This window comes from Elgaria multicarinata, chromosome 6 (genome assembly GCF_023053635.1).
Source record: "Elgaria multicarinata webbii isolate HBS135686 ecotype San Diego chromosome 6, rElgMul1.1.pri, whole genome shotgun sequence".
Lineage (NCBI taxonomy): Eukaryota > Metazoa > Chordata > Lepidosauria > Squamata > Anguidae > Elgaria > Elgaria multicarinata.
The window spans coordinates 54,385,430-54,404,931 of NC_086176.1; the positions used below are offsets into that span (position 1 = coordinate 54,385,430).

At 40.4% G+C, this 19,502-nt stretch overlaps 1 protein-coding gene across 1 annotated transcript in view; it reads right to left on the minus strand.

The window, feature by feature from the left end:
* The window catches only part of CNTNAP4 (contactin associated protein family member 4), a 285,406-nt gene that overhangs the window by 24,084 nt on the left and 241,820 nt on the right, over positions 1–19,502 (minus strand). The window contains exons 17-21 of the mRNA XM_063129435.1: positions 18,505–18,723; positions 10,706–10,945; positions 7,292–7,516; positions 6,116–6,249; positions 4,232–4,319 (exon numbers count right to left, since the gene is read on the minus strand). Of these exons, the coding sequence (XP_062985505.1) occupies positions 4,232–4,319; positions 6,116–6,249; positions 7,292–7,516; positions 10,706–10,945; positions 18,505–18,723 (906 nt within the window). The remainder of the gene's footprint in view (positions 1–4,231; positions 4,320–6,115; positions 6,250–7,291; positions 7,517–10,705; positions 10,946–18,504; positions 18,724–19,502) is intronic.

Here is a 19,502-nt window from a genome sequence, read left to right on the forward strand (position 1 = left end):
GAGGGCCCAGCAGTAGCCCTCCTTGCCAGTCCCTGTAGTGCTGGATCCTTCCTGCCCCACGGCTGCCCACCAGTGTGCCGTCAGGGACAGGTAAGCGTGCACTCCGCCCTCGCTGGACCAAATGTCCGAGGTGAAGTGCACCATCCGTGCCTCTGCCTGGCACAGACGACCCAGCACTAACTCCCTGCAGGAACGGTACAGGGAAGGCACCACCCGCCTGCTCAGGGTGGTGCGACACGGCAGCTTGTAGTATGGCACCACAAGCGCCATCAGCCTCTTGAAGCCTGCGTTGTCGACGAGGCTGAATGGCTGGTCGTCCAACGCCACCATCTCACCGATTGACGTGGTGATCTGGGAGGGCGTTGGAAAACGCCATCTTGTGGTTCCATACTTCCCCCACCCCATTTCCGGCAGGGTTGCCTGCCTAACCCTTGTGGGGATGGGAGATGGAGAGCTGAGACTGGAAGTGCCAGCAGCAGCAGCAGCAGCAGCAGCAGCAGCAGCCGCCGCCTTCGGCTTTCCCCTGGAACCAGTCGCCTTGCCCGCCTCTTTCCCCAGCAAGACCGACTGGTGCTGCCTCTTAAGATGCATCTTCATGCTGCTGGTTCCATAATGCCCTGTCGATGAACCCCTGCTTAGGCTGAGTTTGCAGTGGCGACAGACAGCAAAGCGGGGATCCGCTCCCAACTCAAAGTGGTCCCACACGATGCTTGTCTTTCGTTTCCGTGGTGACACCACCAATTGCCCGCCTGAGCTCTCTGGTGTTGCCACAGAAACAGGGGTGTGGGATGAGACTGGGGAGAGAGCCTCGGCCTGCTGCTGCTCCTCCTCAGCCCCCACATCCTGGAGGCCCACCGCCTCCTCCTCCTCCTCCCCCCCCTCCACTGTGCTGAGGACCTCGTCTAGGTCCATCATCGGGCTCGTGGGCTGAAAGGAGAATGAAGGAGTTGGGGATACTCCTCCTCCTCTAATGGCACTGCTGCCACGTGCCTCTTGCAAACGGGCACTTTTCCCATTCCCACCCTCAAAAAGAGAACGCCGGGCACAAGTTGCAGAAGAGAGTGGCTCTGCCTGCTGCTTGTCCTGCTTCTGTTTTGGAGCAGTCAGCCAAGGAGTTGCCCGTTTGAGTTTCACAGGAGGAGAGGAAGCCTGCTTACTGCTGGCAGACTGAGCCTTGCTGCTTTCAGCACGCCTGCTTCCTCTTTTCATGATGACTAACAAAATATTAATACTACTAATACTATGTATAAGGTACTACTAAGAATATGTATAAGAAGATATAATATGTTTAAATGTAGGGAAATGGGACAAGAACAATAAAATATACTACTACTAATATGTATGAGAATATACTAATATATATATATATATCTACTACTAAGAATATCTACAAGAATATAATAATATGTTTAAGAATATTACTAATAAATGTAGGGAAATGGGACAAGAAATGGGACAACCACTACTATAACAAGAACAAAATATGAATACTACTACTACTAATATGTATGAGAATGTATACTAATAGACTACTAAGACTATGTCAAAGAATATAATATAATATGTTTAAGAATAGGGAAATGGTGTGCGTATGCTTTCCCCAAAATGCTCAATCTGTGGCTGCCTGTTGAACTTGACAAAAGCAGCCCACTCCGTCGAAGTTACACAGAGAAGAAAAAGAGAATCCAATTTTTTTGGTATATTTGGTATATAGAAGATAGAAGGAAACACAATCAGGATTTAAGAGAGGGGAGGGGGGAAAAGAACCAACCACTACTATAATATGTATGAGAATGTATACTAATAGACTACTAAGACTATGTCAAAGAATATAATAATAATATGTTTAAGAATAGGGAAATGGTGTGCGTATGCTTTCCCCAAAATGCTCAATCTGTGGCTGCCTGTTGAACTTGACAAAAGCAGCCCACTCCGTCGAAGTTACACAGAGAAGAAAAAGAGAATCCAATTTTTTTGGTATATTTGGTATATAGAAGATAGAAGGAAACACAATCAGGATTTAAGAGAGGGGAGGGGGGAAAAGAACCAACCACTACTATAAGAAGAACAAAATATGAATACTAATATAATATGTATGAGAATATATACTAATGGACTATGTGAAAGAATATAATAAAATATGTTTAAGAATATAAATGTAGGGAAATGGGACAAAAAGTGTGTGTATGCTTTCAAAAGAAAGCTTTCACAAAAGCAGAACAGTCAGGCTTTAATACAGGGAAGGGGGGGGCAACCAACCCAACCACACACTCCAAAATTCAAAAATAAAGTTTATATTAAATCAAAGTAAGGGGAAAACACAGGGCAAACTAAGCTACAAGTCAGAAAGAAGCAAACAAACACACACACGCGCCAAACTAAACCTATATTAAATTAATCTATCTCCAAAGCAGGAGCACTAGCTAAGTAAGTGTTCCCTCCACGAACGCCAACCCACAAAGAGACACAAAACAGAAAGTTCTCAGGGTGGGTCTGCCTTAGTCCCCCCTCCAACGCTGGGATTGGAGGAGGATGCTTTCTGAGGAGATCAATTCTCATCAGGATTGGGAGTTGAATGTGCCTGTCATCGCTTCCAAAAAATAAAAAAAAAAAAATAAAAAAAACCCAAACCCCGATTTTTAAAAAAATATTGCACGTGAACCACAGCACGCAGAAAGTTGAGAGTGGTCTCAAAATGACCCCCATCCACGACTCTCTGTGCACAAGAATTTTCAGAACGATAGCTTAAACCCCCCCCCAGTTATCCCCGATTCTTTCCCTCAATGCAATCCTATGGGCGAAAAGCCGAAACGGAGCCCCGCGGTTGACCCGATTTTTAAAAAAATATTGCACGTGAACCACAGCACGCAGAAAGTTGAGAGTGGTCTCAAAATGACCCCCATCCACGACTCTCTGTGCACAAGAATTTTCAGAACGATAGCTTAAACCCCCCCCCCAGTTATCCCCGATTCTTTCCCTCAATGCAATCCTATGGGCGAAAAGCCGAAACGGAGCCCCGCGGTTGACCCGATTTTTAAAAAAATATTGCACGTGAACCACAGCACGCAGAAAGTTGAGAGTGGTCTCAAAATGACCCCCATCCACGACTCTCTGTGCACAAGAATTTTCAGAACGATAGCTTAAACCCCCCCCCAGTTATCCCCGATTCTTTCCCTCAATGCAATCCTATGGGCGAAAAGCCGAAACGCAGTTTGAGCCCCGCGGTTGACCCGATTTTTAAAAAAATATTGCACGTGAACCACAGCACGCAGAGAGGTGAGAGTGGTCTCAAAATGACCCCCATCCACGACTCTCTGTGCACAAGAATTTCCAGAACGATAGCTTCAAAAACAACGTAGTTATGCGCGATTATTTGCCGCAATGCAATCCTATGGCGAAATGTTTTCAAGATGGCGACCGGAGCGCTCCGCCTGAACTCGGAGCTCCGAAAAATGGTCGCTTCTCTTCGCCTTGCTTCTAGGGGGTCCGCGGTCCGCTCCTACTCCGCCTCTGGGTAAGGCGGAGCAGGCCAATCCGCTACTGCTTCTACGCTCCTAATCGGAGCGGAGCACATCCCTAACAGTTATAGCCATGTACCTATGACATAGCAAGTAAATATTAAGGACTGCTGATCATTTTTAAAACCATGTTTACACTTTATGAACCTGAGTTTCCCTGGTTAAAGTCCAACTCTCCTCTATGAGGAGTCTTCACCATCCATACTGCAATAGAAATATATCACAGTGACGTGGTCTAGCTGTGGTTCCATTAGGTCTCATTGTATCACCATAGATAGTTCACTTGAAAATAGAACCTCTCTGACATTGTTCACAATGGTGTGTTGTTCAAAAGGAAGAAAATTTTTGCAGTTTGGGCAACTAATGCATTGTCTTTACCTATAATTTGAGTGTGATTTAGTCTTTTCTTTGTTAGACTGCACTGAAAATGCCATGTTTCATTATGCCTGATTGCAACATGAAAAAGATAAGTATGAAATTATTTTTAATGGAATCCACTTGCTCATCTTGCTAGAAGCACTTACTAGTGATTATGTATGTATGTACTTTGACAAGAATGAAGCTTCCACCTTGAGTGTCACTCTTTGCCTAATCAAATGCGAAAAAGAAATTTCTCAACAAGATTGGGGCTATTATTTTTATATGTGTGTGATGACATTTTTGAACTTTCACCCCACTCGTTTCGGAAGGAAAATCAGCAGCACTGTACTCACCTAAGATCTTGCCGAGTGTGAGTGATTTGATTGCATTGAATTGTGTATCCGAAGACAGAAAGAATTTCATCCTTTCATTCTGATTAACCTTCCATATTGTTCAGTGAGATATAGAAGACAATTTAATTGAGGAAAGGTGAAATTGTGGGTGGAAAAAATAAATGAGAAATGCTGGTCAATGATAGCATAACATTTAAGAGAGCAATACTAAAATATTGTGACAGTCATTAAAATCAAGGTAACATTTTTATAAACTTGATATATCTTTCTTTGAATACAGTTATTGCAGCCAAGATACTGTTTAAGCAGCTGCAACTTATAAACAACACTTTTTTTATATAATCCATTCACGTAACTCCCTTTTATTCATCTGTTAACTACAATATAATTGGCAAGGCATCCCAACCAAACATAAAAGCTCTTACTTATCTGAGAATGAATTTTAAATTTGAAACAATTAAATACTACACTATGGAAGTCCCTGTGTCATTACATAAATTGCTTGCCCTCAAATGCTGATGACAGCATATATTTGCACTCCACCAGCTCCTAGCCTAATATATTTTTTGATTATGACATTTCTACAATAGGGTTGGCTCAATGCTACCACATTCAGACATGATTTATGCAAGCTAATCTTCCAGTTCTTTTAGAAATTGTGTAATGAGGTAGGCATAAATACATTTTCCAAGTAACTTTCCCATTAATCCTAGTAGAAGTGCATATTCCCCAAAGTAAGTAGACGTCTTGAATCATAATACATTTTGAAAATCAGGTACAAACTATATATATTTCTTTTAAAATAAATTTTGTAAGATTTATATTCACCCAAATTCTAATACAGCAAAACTGAAATGCACATAGTAGGCTGCTATGCACAGGTGCTAACCTTTCAGCAATGTGGAGGTAGTTTTATATGGCCAATACTGTCCACAGTACACACATTTATTATTTTTCTCCCATGCCAGTCTCTGGTCTAACTGCTTTGACAGGTTTTTTTTAATAAGATTTTTTTTGTGGGGTGAGGAGCTAAGCCAATCCGCTGCCTCCATCCCAAATCCCCAAAGTAGTTTTTAATAGAACAGTCACTCAGTTGAAAACTTCTTAGGACACAATCTTATGGTCCCTGGAGAGCATCTCAGGTATCATAGGATTTGGGCGAGGGGATTTCCCCTCCCAAGACCATAGAAACTTCTACAGCCTCAAGAGGGGGACCTCTGTGTTCCCCTTGCATCCTTCCCTTCACAGCCACCATGGAATTAACTTCTGGTGTCTTCTTCCCAAGGTTGCAAAAGTGGCCTCGGGGAAGCAAAAAAGGGGATGTTCTAGGGGAGGCGAGAGGCCAAGATACAGTACGCTGTATTGTGTAACCTTCCCAGCCCCAGGTATTCCCCTCCTCTAGAAGAAAAAATAAATAAAAAAGGAGAAGTGAAAAATCACCTTCATCAGTCCTCCCATCTGCCAGCAGCAGCCCAGTAGGGCATAGGAATCTCGAAAGCCTCCAGGATCAGATGCTTGATAGGAATTAACATCTCATAATACTTCTATGTATCCATTGTTCTATATAAATTATCTACTGTACCCATCCATAGTCTTTTATTAACAAGAACCAGGATTTTGTTGTTGTCCTCCTTGCAAACCAATGTGAAAAAGAATCTGACCTTTTTAAATGGTAATAGGTGAACATCAAAGACATCACTTAGCAAGATCCTCTCTGCACAGCAATATCCTGCTGTGTTTTGCCTTAGTTCTTTGAGCTCTTCACACACTACACACACACACAAACTTATTCAGCGACACATGCTATATTGTATTTATATATATTATTTTGCTTTGGGGCTTGTCAGCTTTGATGACAATCTATTTTTATTTTTTTAAAATTACCTCCACAAATAGCTTTTCTTCCTCTCTGTTAATCTTCACACGGTGAAGCTGCCCGTCGGCCATGCTTTTGAAATTGATGCTAAAGATGTCAGGATCTTGATGACTATCTAGCTTGTATCTGATCTGTAAACTTCCTGGAGGAATTGGGGAAATGATATTTTAGGTTCATGACTGGTGTATATACAAAATAGGTAGATAATCTTTGCAGTTTTCAGGGAAGTATTTGAAAAACCATTGTGAAACAATATTTGATATCTTAAAAAATGAATATTTTAAAATAATAATTAGGGAGGAACAATAAACACACACTTACAGACACACACAAAGAAAGGATAAAAAGTATTCGGAGAAAGCATGAATGATTCCAAGAAATTATATTATGATAGCAAACAAATTTTCAATTTTACCAGAAGCAGAATAGTTTAAAGGTACTTTACTGGTAAAATCCCCCAAAATGGCACTTCATACTCATGTGGTTGTTTGAGGACAGACACCATCATTTCATCCATCACATTTACCTATTGCAGTGATATTACCACACTTTAATATTACCACAAGTATTCATGTACCATGCGCAGCATGCTTTTATTGCTTTTGGCAAAAGGCTATTGCAACTTTCTAAGGAATAGAAAAAAAGCTTTAGAAATGCAAATTCATGAAAAAGAAAACTTAACACTTAATTGAAATAGTGTAATATACCAATGGGCTTGCCAGGAAAAATACACACACAACCCCCGCCCCCCACAGAAATTAACTGCCAAGTCTTAACATGTTTTGTTTGGATTCTCAAGGCTCCAAGAGTGTAAAGGGAAACTCTATCAGGTCACATTACAGTATGTATGGGAGAAGCACATAGGACCTTTGTTGGTTACGAATTGCTGTATGCCTTCTGCTAGTGACCTTTGATCTAGTGATTTCTGTTACATTAAGATACATGTGCTAATGTAGCATGGGATGCAGCATTTTGCACTGCAGCTTTCTCTTTTTCTCTGGTAGTGGGTATATTTGTGATTTTGCTTGTAGAAATCTAAGCTGTTCATATTTCTGTGAGTGCAATCCTATGGCAGCTTTCTTGGGTGCAAGCACCACTAAAGAGAGTGGGTCCTGTTTCTGAATACATACAATTATACATACAATTATGATAACTTTGTTAAGCCATTAGAAAGTCATACTCACCATTTTTTGCAAGAGTAACTGAAAGATACTCCTTATAGAAGGAGCTAACATAAAGCAGTAAGGCAGGAATCCTTGTTGTTCGAAAGGTAAAAGTGATAGTTTCTCTGGTCAGTGTCATATCAGGATGGAAAGAAGCAGCATGAGAACTGGAGTTCTTAGCCAAGTTGTAGGATTCCTGAAAGTTATACGTCACTGAAGAGCCAGCTCCAAAATATGCAGAGATCTCTGAAACAATGTGCAATTTTGTTTTGTTAACACAATCCTGATATAAACTAAGGCTGTCATTTCTTCTTCATTTTATATTATAATGATGTTCCAAGGGAAATAAAAACAAAATGGTGTCACCATTGTTCCATACAGTAGTTAGGAACATTACCCATGATTGTCAGGGCCTTTTGTTAGGAGCCTCTCAGTGTAAAGTGGCCACAGGAAAATTCCGAGTTCATGCTAAGTTCCAGCTACATCAATTCATGACAAGGTAACTGTGAATTCAGCTTAGTTTCTGCATTTTGGCAAAGCTCTGTAAGTACATCTTTTTGAGTGCTCTGACAAGGCCAAAAGAAAAAAAAAATACTTGGTGGTTTCTTTTGGTCTCTAACGGTGCAATCCTATGCATGTTCAGACAGTAAAATGTCCTACAACTCCCAACATGGCTAAAAATGCATAGGATTATTCTGTAATTGTATTTTCCATAAGCCATATCAAACCATTCCCCTCACACATTTACCTCACGCATGGAAAGAGAAGTGAGTCCATGTCTGCTGGCCCTGCACCTGATGATATTACATGCCTCCTTTCTCCCACATAATATCAACATATTTGAGACATCCATAAGGGGCTGTCAAAATGTATATAACTGTGTGCAAATGTGTTCTTCATAGAGCAGTGCTGAAAATTCTGACCATTCCATTTTTGAAATTTTGTGGGGGAGGGGGAATGAAAACTGAGGCAAAAGGGGCTGGGGGAGGTGAAAATTTCAGAGAATGTTCTTCTTGGGGAGGGGAACCGGTTTTCCAGATAGGGGTCTTTTTTCTTTCTTTTAATTGTTTTTTTAAAAACACTTTCAGGAGCCCAGGAGTGCTTTTTGGATGCCTATTGGATAGGGAGAGGACACATGTTCTCCAACAAGCATTCACTTAGAACTGCTGGGCTCATCCAAATGCTGGAGGAAGGGGGTGTTGTTGTTTTTGAAAAACTAAAAAATAGGAAGAAGGCAGGTTACTTAGCAACTGGTTACACTTAAAAAAAAAAAAAAAAGGAAAGTCCCCCTCCCCAAGGAGAAAATTCTACAACTCCCCAGAAAAACAATGGCTGAGTTCGGACGACACACTACTCAACGGGGGGAAGGGTGTAATAGGAACAAAATGGGAAACAACCATTGATTAGCGTGTTGTCTGAACTCAGCCAATGTCTCTTTCACAGAGTGAGAGAAAGTTCCTGAAAATAGGGGGCAGGTTTTGGCTCAGCACTAATTCTCCATACAACGCAGAAGCTCAATCACACATGGGTTCAGATTATGTGGAGAACAGGCACATACAGCCGTATGCTTAGGCTGATATACCAACTGTGCCCTTATCTGGACGGAGATAGCCTAGCTACAGTTATCCATGCTCTGATAACTTCTCGTTTGGATTACTGCGATGTGTTATATGTGGGACTTCCTTTGAAAACGGACCCGAAACTGCAACTGGTACAAAACAGGGCAGCACGGTTACTAACAGGGACTGGCCGACAAGACTACATCACGCCAGTCCTTTCCCAGCTTCCTTGGCTGCCAGTCCAGGTCTGGGTGCAATTCAAAGTGCTGGTATTAACATTTAAAGCCCTAAACGGCTTGAGGTCAGGGATGCTTTAGGGTGGATTCCTGCATTGAGCAGGGGGTTGGACTCGATGGCCTTGTAGGCCCCTTCCAACTCTGCTATTCTATGATTCTATGATCTGAAGGAATGCCTCCTCCCGTATGTACCTGCCCAGACCCTAAGGTCATCCTCAAGGGTCCTTCTCCGCGAGCCCCTGCCAAAGGAAGTGAGGCAGATGGCTACCATGAGGAGGGCCTTCTCTGCTGTGGCACCCCGGCTGTGGAATGAGCTCCCTAAGGAGGTTCACTTGGCACCTACATTGTATGCCTTTAGACGCCAGGTGAAGACCTTTTTATTCTCCCATTATTTTAACAGTCTATAAATAAATTTTAACTGGTGTTTTAAATTTGTAATTTTGCATTGCTGCTGTTTTTATCTGATTGAGCTTTTATATTGTATTTTATATTATGGCTTTATACTGTTGTTTTATATTTGAATTGTCTTAAATTTGTAAACCGTGCAGAGAGCTCTGGCTATTGGGCGGTGTAGAAATGCAATAAATAAATAAATAAATAAATGCACACAGTCTCTCCTTTACAGATGTTCCAACAAACACACAATGCTGGTGGAGGAGCTACAGGTATCTCTCTCCCACCTCCGTTAGTTAAGAAAATGGTGGAAGGAGTGCCTGAACAGGGGGAAAGATTTGTAATAGCTTGTGATTAGCATAATGGGTGGTTAAGTAAACATACTTATTCAGATTCCATTACTTGCTTTCCAATGAAATACATTTTGTTTTTTAATGATAATATGGATGTTTAAATAATTAGATAAAAATTTGAAAATTAAGACAATCCCTCCACACCTGACCTTTTCAAACTTAAACAAAATGGACCACAATTGGCCAACAATATATATAATTAAAAGTAGCTTTGACAGCTGGAAAAATTGCTGAAAACTGCAGATTCAGCATGCAAAGGAATGGCATTTAATATTACATTTGCCCTTCATTTACTGATGTGAAAATAGAAAGTGGAAATTTAATACTAATGTTAGACTGCAATCCTATACACACTTACCTGGGAGTAAGGCTCACTGAATTCAATGAGGTTTACTTCTAATTAAACATGTATACAGGATTGCACCATCATAGTGTCAGTTACAGTTCTCAAATCATTACATAGGTCTCATGTAGCTGCATTCTCATTTATTCAATTACTCTAGTGTAATAAGTTTGAGGACTGCAGTTTAACTTTCTTTAATATTTAATATTTTTGTAAATACTAACAGAATTGCATTGCACACAGAAGTCTGATTCTGCAGATTATATACCACAGTTTTGTTTTGTTTTACAAGATGTACATTGCACTTAATCCCATGGAAGACCCATTAAAAAAAGTATCTGCATTTTAGCAAACCTGACTGCCACCTTTACAGTTACTGATGAAGACATTTTTCTACAAAATGTGCTCTGGAATATATGACTATAATTCTTTTTAAACATATAAAGTCATCCATGGACTGTACTCTAAATTATCATTTAAAAATATAATCTTATTTATTTCCTTAGTTCATCTGATATTCAATACAAAACAAATCTACAGTTCATGCTTGCCTTTCTTACAGAATGGCCCCGTGTATGCAGAGAAAGTGCAGTCACAAGAGAATCCATTGTATTTCTCTTTGCATTTTCCTCCGTTGTGACATAAGTTACCATAGCTGCTACAATGTCCAGGGCAGCCTGGTTTTACACCTGGGGTTATTTTTGCTCTTTCTTCCAAGTCAAGTGCTCCTCCATTTAACTGTAAAGACCGAATGCACCCGAGAAATCCTTTCTGCCTAGATGCTGTCCCACCTGCAATAGATATATAAATTCATATAAGCTTTGAAGTCAGTTGATTTGTAATAATCTACATATATTTTAGAAGTTCAAACATTCCATTCTGCTTTTCTGTTATTATGCAAGCACATCTGAAAATATTTAGAAATAACAGCTGCTGAAACGGATATCTTGAAAGTTTCTTTAACTTTTGTCAAGTAATTACAATAAGTCCCCAAAGCTGTTTCTGAAAGACAAGGTTTTCAAAGCAAATAAAAGCACAGATTTGCAATCTCAGAGCAATGGAATACATAAATGTTAGAAACGAACAAATGACAGAACACTTATCTGTTATTTATTATTCCCTTCTATGGATTTCATACAATGTCCTTGATATGTGCTTTAAGACTTTGGTAAGTAGTAACTACTAAATAACCATATACCTGAATTTAGGAAATTATAATCTTTAATGACAATGGGGAGTTTATATTTTTCCAAGGGAAATAAACATAGTGGCCTGGTTTGCACATTACAACAACCCAGGATTATTGTTGTTTTTAAGCCTTGGGTTATTGTGAATACCGCAGTGTGATAGTTAGGGATGCCCGGATTTTGTGAAAACCATCCTGTATGTTTATTGTGGATTGTATGGTGTAGTTCATTCCAGCAACTGCTCACAGACAGATTCATTTTTTATTCATTATGCAGAAAGATATGCAAATAATCCTATAAGAGAGTCTGTAACAATTTATGTAATTTACATTAATGCATAACATTGAGCATACTGATGGTTTTTTAAATTTTGTATACTTTTTAATGTTTACCATTTTTAACTGTTGTAAACCGCCCAGAGAGCTTCGGCTATGGGGTGGTATATAAACGTAATAAATAAATAAATACTGTCCCCATTCCATTCAACTTTTCTGCATGTACATTATGCAGAAACTTACATATTTCCCTATGAGTAACTTTACATAAATGTCAAGAAAGTAAATGTCAAATGTCCACATATGCTGTACATCCTAAGGAGGCCAGTCCATAGCACATTCCACAGGTCAGATTCTTAGAAATCCAAACTCATTTTATTCTGACTCAAATTTCTCCAGTGCCCCTAAGTGCTAGTGTAGATTGTCTAATTGCTCCTGCTGTAAACAGGCAAACAATACCAAGGATGCTCCATCCTTGAGTTGTTAAACATTACATGTAAGGCAGGAACTCTAGAGAGACAAGCCAGAGTTGGAACTCAGAGTTAAATTATGCCACTTTCCATGTGAATGCGGCCAATGAATAAGAAAAACAGAACAGTATCTTCAGTTCTTGTTATTTCTATGCCATCACCCCACAGATGATGTCCTAAAAAAGTTTCTTTAAGCAATAATGAAAGGACATAGAAAAACTGAATGGAAAATATAGAGAAACAGTGTCATTGTCAATAAGTTGGATTCATGCACTGATTCAGAGAGTCATGTGCTCTATGATGTGCATGTGACTGTTTTGCATGTATGGGATGGTTCATTTATTTAAAAGGAGAAAGCCAATCCTGCATGCCTCTTGCCCTGCACTTAATGAGGAATTCATCCTGCATGGAAACTCCTGCGAATTATACTGATTACTACATGGGAGGGTAGAATGCATGCTGAGAGTAGTGATGATGGCAAAAAAAAAAAAAAAAAAAGTAAGGAGTTAAGTCTAGAAATGTGAACTTCCCCAGTTAAGAACTTGCTGAGATTAGGGCTGTGCATGAACACCCCCATCTGCTCTGCACCCGATTCGTAACTTTTGGATCGAGTCCGCTCTGCCCCACATCGATCTGACTATGGTCCACTCCGCTCCGTTGCAGAGCTCCGGATCCGAATCGGAGCTCCGCAGCGGCAGCGCTGCCACCAGGTGAGGCCCCCCTCCCTCCTCCCCCCTTACCTGAGTCCAGCAGCGGCTTCACCTGAGTCTGAGGCTCAAAGTGGAAGGGCAGGCTGCGGTTGCAGTCTGGTCTTCCAGTTTGAACCTCAGCCTCAGGTGAAGCCGCTGCTGGAACGCGACGGACTCAGGTAATACGCTGCCCCCTTACCTGGCTCTGCCGCCATTGCCGCACGGACTGCACTGGCAGCGGTGGCGCCAGGTAAAGCCCCCCTCTCTCCTCCCCCCTTACCTGCGTCCAGCGTATTCCGGCAGCAGTTTCACCTGAGGCCGAGGCTCAAAGCAGAAGGGCAGGCTGCTGTTGCGGCCTGGTCTTCCAGTTTGAGCCTCAGTTGAAGCCGCCACTGGACAGCAACAGAGGCAGGTAAGCCCCCCTCCCTCTGCCCCCTTACCTGGCTCTGCCACCATTGCTGCATGGACTGTGGCAAGACCAGGTAAGCCCCCACTAACCTTTGCTCCAGATCGAGGCAAAGGATCCGCTTGGTCTCGATCCTCTTTGCCCCAATCCACAGTTCCCCCCCGACCTGCTTTGTCTCTGCCTTTGTCGGAGGCGAATCAGGCCGCCTCGCTATTGCTTCTACCCTCCGAAGCGAAGTGGAGCACAGCTCTGGCTGAGACATTCCCAAACACACACACCCTTGAAATTTTGGCTAGGTTTGTAATGCTCAGTGTTAGCCAATATCATCAGCCTTCTCTTATTTATTTATTTATTTATTTATTTATTTGTTTACAAGATTTATCTACTGCTCAAGTAAATGAATGATCTTTCTCTCTCTCTCTCTCTCTCCAAGCAGTGAATCATGGGGGGAAAAACAGTAAAAGAAATACAAAATTAAATCCATTAAAACCAGATTTTGCCAATAAAACCATGGGTTTCAAGAAATTTCTAAATAAAAATGTATTCAGGAGGCGCTGAAAGTGAAACAATGTTGGTGCTTGCCTGACATCAACAGGCAGGAAGTTCAAAGAGAGAGAGCTGATACACCAAAGGCTGTACACCAAGTAGATTCCAAATGGATAGCAGGTCCATGTGGAACCACCAGGACTGCCTCACCTGATGACCTCAGTGACCAAGCAGACTGGGAAGGAAGAGGGCTTGCTCCTCACTATTTAATTTATTCCTCCAGTTCCCAGAATTCCAGTCAGCAATAAAGCATCTGACCCTCCAAAAACCTGGTAAAACTCAAGGAGAAAGAAAACTGAAGAGTTTTCTTCCTAACAACTTTGATTCAGGAAAGTAGTTATGAGTTATAACAAATCATATAAAATTGTTTCTCCTAATGGAACAACACCACCTAAAATATATGATCATCATCTGAGTTTCCAGATGCTCTGATAGTTAATCCACATACTTACAGAAATACACTATTAAATAAAATGAAATTTTAAAGAAAACAGTCCTGCATACATTTTCATTGATTAAAAAATAATAATACCTGCTTTAGAAGAAGAAATTTAACCTTGACCATAAAGCTGAAAGCTGTTTTTCATACAAAAAAACTGTTTCTTAAAGCTAAATCAAGCTCCAGATTCTCCAGTTTACTACCACTGTAGTTACAGAGCTGTTAAATTAAACCTTGACCCAACACATTTGGTACCCACTCCAGAAATTAAGACTAATCTTCCAGAGTTGGCTAAACAAGTTTATTATATTACAGAGCAATCATATGCCCCCTCAACAATGTCTTGGGTGCCCTAGGATTGTTCCTTTTCCTTATAGCCAGAAAACCACACTCCCCTCCCTATCATAGCCAGCATGGAGAGCACTCTGCAGGCTTTCAGTGTTTAGTAAATGGAGCATGGAGTTGGGGGGAAACTGGACATTTCCGGGGATGAGGAGGGGACAAGAATGGGACATTGTTCATATGATTTTTCGTATGGCCACTCCAGCCTCCTTCCCTCACACTCCAAAGCACCATTACTAGATGGGTGAAATTACCCATCTAGCCGAAATGCAGGGGAGCTGGAATGCGGTGGTGAAGATAGACACCGCACTCCAGCTGCCATGCACTGGATATGAGCAGTCTCCACAAAAGTGCATATATCCTGCTAAGTGCAAACATACACATTACCCAACACTGCCGAGAACATCAAGGCTGACGAATGGCTGAAACCATTATGTCCACACTTCAAATTATAGAGAATTGTGTCATCAGGACTTTGTGAGTGCACTCCAGGCTGAGCTAAACAGACACAAAAAACACCTGAGGCAATTGCCAGCTAGTTTCAGCATTTGTCATGGGAGCCATGTGGTCTGACTCCCCCTTTTCAGCCTCTTTATTAACCTACTTTGAGAGGACATGTTTAATATGAGGGGGGCTGGGGGTACATATTAACTATTTGTGCCTTTGGGAATAGTTGAATGACAAATCGGATTATGAGTCACCATGGGCTAGGTCTACACCAAGCAGGATATGACACTTCAAAAATGGTTTGAAAACTGTACATGGAGTGTGCCCTGGGCACCAACAGTTGTTACTACTATTATAAACTGTTTTAAAGCAGTACTGTAGATCCTGCCATACATATGTTGCTGGTCAGTGGCATATGACTTGGTGGGCTACCTGTTGTGCAGGCCTATTTTAGGTAGACATTTCCTAGCTCCTATCTGCAGTTTGATCTTTCCTCTCCCCCTTCCCCTCCTGGTTTGAAGTAATTACTTATTTTGTGGTATTGTGTGAAAAATCTTCATTTATTAGTTCTGCTGACACTCCTTTTATCCATATAGCAACTTCTCCTTTTGACCAACCAGACATTCTCATAGTGGTAAGAAATCAAACTGTTTTGTTGTTATGGAGTTATCAAAAGCCAGGCGCAAAGATCTCAAAGCATAAGAATTTCGAGGAGAGGGTTGATTTATATGACAAAAAATGTAAATGCATTGAATTGAATAAGTGGAGAGGAAGTCAACATTCTCTAAAGCAGAAATATTTTCAATATTATTGAAAGAAAATTCACTCAGGCTGCAATCCGATGAGTTACACCATCATGATATGGAAGCCTCTGAATTCAAAGTCTTCTGCATATCCAAAGACTTACTGACCTGTTGTTGGCAAGTCAGGAGGAATGATGAGGCCATTTTCACCTATTTATACTATGAGTTTAGCTTTTTCTCTCTCTCTCTAAATGTCCCCCCCCCCCAGCCTGTCTAGAGAAGGTGAGAAGGTGGTGCTGGGGAGGCCTTAGAATTCCTCATATTCCTGGCCTTGCCTCTGCTTCTCCTCCCTGCCCAAGGACACATCTCCTTTCTGACCTCTCTAAGGATGCTCTAAACTGAGAAAGCAGCTAGTGTGGTTTCCGTGGCTACTGTGAGGGGCGGGGGCAGGGTAGGGATTGGAGACTGGAGTGTCTATAGCCTTGGAGGTGGGACTCTGAAGAATCCTACGGTCCTTAAGTTGCTTTCCTGGGACCATAGGATTGCTTTCCCCATCAACCCAAAGGATCAAATTGTAATGTACTATTTCTACTCTGTCAAAGTTTTAAAATGCCTCATGGAATTTATAAATTCAAGCAAAAGTCATTTTTCATCAGTCCTTCTGCAAAGTACTCAAAAGAATAATTGCATGGATTTTTGAGGGGCTGCCAGCAACAGAGGTTATACTGGATAATGTTTCAATTTACTCCAAGTGCCCTAAAGAACCAGACAAAAGTAAAGGACCTTTCAGCACGAAGCAAAAAGTGAAAACTCCTAGAAGCATCATGAGAAAAGGAAATAATTCTTTATAGCAGGCAGTAGGATTTCTATATCTATATGTATATATTAAAGAACACATTGACAAAGATAAGTAGATTCAAATTATTTTCTGAAATATCCACTCCACAGTGCCGCATAGATGATGGAAATGATTCATTTTGAAGAGGTTTTAAAAATCGTATGGTCATGGGAATTGCTGGGGCGGGGGGACGCTAAAAGAGCAATCCTATTGTCCTTCAAAAGTCCCTCTGAGACAGAACTATGATCTTGGAAGGGGAAAATCCGAGATGCTGGCTTTCTCTTTTCATTTTCTTACTGTCTTAAAGAAAGTAGTCCATGTTGCCAGGTTTCTGTTCAGCTGTCCTCTTAAACATATGATTGGTAAATTTAACATATGTGGTTGCAAGGAATATTTTGGAACATATACATTTTTTTGAAGTAGTTTTTGAAATTAAATATTATCCAGATTCATGTCACTTTGGGTCACAGATATACGTACTGTTACGAGACTTATTTCTTTATTCCTTACAATTGTTCCATTGCATATTTATGCTTTGTTTTAATAGGTTGTTGTAACAACCTATTAAATGTGGCATCTGCTGAATTATTTCAATTCTATCTATGTGTTTTGAACAGTTGGTTACTTCATTACAAATAGAATAGAAATTATATTCCCATTTTCATACATTTGGGGATTTGTGTCTTTAGTTTGTAGTTCTCTGTCGGGTTCGTTTGTGGGGGCTTTTGCACTGCAGATTTCTACAATTCTGTATTGTTTATTGCTTTCAGTTATGGCTCTGCATTTTCATATATATTCTGTAAATCTCTGTTCATATGTATTGAAGAAATGCTATGGATATGAATAATTGTGGATGTTCTGTATTGTCTCTAATATTTATATTACAGATAGGACTTGGATCAGGTAAATTCAATTTTGATTGGTCTAGGAAACTTCAGATTCTGATTGGTTGGAGGTTCTAACTAGGTGGAAAAGAGCAGTTGAGAGTTTGGTGGGGGGATAGAGAGAGAGAAAGTATGTTGGTTGGTATAGGGTGTGTTATAAGGATAAGGAAAAAGCTAAGGAGAAAGTGAATAGTTGAAGCCTGGATATAACGCTATTCCTTCTTTGTAATAACCGTACATTGCTGAGGATTCGAAGTTGGCTGTACTACACCAGGAGGCTGCCCTAAGATCTTACCAGAAGGAGGCTAGCCAAACAGGTATTAAAATCCAAATAAAGTACAACAGAGGAATACTGTACCGAAGAGCTGGACCTGGTTGTGAGTAAATTTGGCTGGGTAGAGGTTTAGGCTGCAGGGGCGAGCACTCAGGGATTTCAGCCACCCCTAATATTAGTATCCCTTATATACACATATGTCTCTAATAAACCAATTAAATTAATAGTCCATCTTGTTTCTAGCAGTGATGCCCATCTCACACCTAAACTAATTGGAGTTTTTAAAGAGAATTTGTGGCAGTGGGAAATGGACAGCTTGCAGAGCTCAGGGTTATTGTGGCTGGGAGTTCAAATATAAGCATTCCTAAAAAAAAAAAAAAAAAGAATTCCCTACAGGTGGTAGTAGTGCTGTGAGTGAAAACCCCACATGTTGTGGCAATGCTAGGAACAAATAATTCTCTATACATGTCTTCTGTAAATTTGAGTTTTTAGGTTAGTGTTGTTGTATTGTACGTGGTTTATTGTAATAGTAAGAAATTATTATTATTATTATTATTGTTATATATTATTAAATCGTAAGCTGTGCTCTGTGCTCCTTTTGGAGGAGGGTGAGGTATACACGTTTTAAATCACTAAATTGATTAAGTAAATAAATAATTAAATAAATTGTGTCTCATTCATATGTTTATCTTGTTCATGTGTTTATTAGCTTACTAACCGTACCAATGGCTACCTTATATGAATCAGATATGAATCAATTTGTCTTCCCTTGTCAACAACTGGGAAATAGTTCTAAAAAAGTGGACTTACCCACAAAGAGCTGGCTGTTGAGCTGCAGGCGGATATGCCCATCAGATGGAGCTGTATGAGTCCTTTGAGGAAGCTGATCCACTTGCAATAATGCCTCTTTGATGTTTCTTTCAGCTTTCACATAGTGCCACTGGTTGTCATTTAAGGGAGCGGGTGACTGCACTATGATTTCATTAGGCCCATTTCCCACGTCAAATGAAAATGTCACTTCAGTTGGTGCTAGAAAGAGTAAAGACACCTAAGGCAGTTTAGAATTTGGGGTCACCAAAAAACACATCTTTTAAAAATTGAACAGAAAGCATAGCATATGACTCTTTTCTTCTGGTTGTGAAAGGGCAAGAGACAAGTGCTTTGTTGAAAAAGATGACTTTAAACTTCTTGTTCGTTAGCTTCTGGAAATATTTATTAGAAACAGAAAAGTTAAAGTGTAACAAGCTGCCTGGAATATTGCAAGAGGAACACTCAACACACAACCCAAATTAGCTTTCAATAGTAAGAAAAAGAAAGGAAAATATATACTACTGATTTGTCGAATTGGCTACCAAAAATAGAATAAACTTTTAGTTTAAATATAGTATTGAACAAGTAGTAAAGCTGATTTTCTGTCACACAGCTTTGGTAACAGGTTCAGCCCATCTAGCTTAATATCAGTAATATCAAATGCATTTTAATATTGCCTAGGTGTCAAATATTTAATATTTCTAAAAGGAGGTGGCAAAAAACCTATATTCTGAAATGAGTTAGGTGGATACAGTCATGCAAAGATGTAACTTTCTATCAGCTAGTACATTTGATTGTGCTTGTACTGGATGCATCCTTATCTCTCTGAGCTAAATGGTAAAACCGAAACCTATTAAAATTTGGGCTTGTATGCACAACCATGAAAGGGGAAATTAGCCATGGTGGCTTATTTCACTCACTGTGCATGCCAGATATGTACCTGGGGTGGGTGGGTGGATTTGTATAATTAACCATAGCAAGAAGCAACCTTTGGTAGG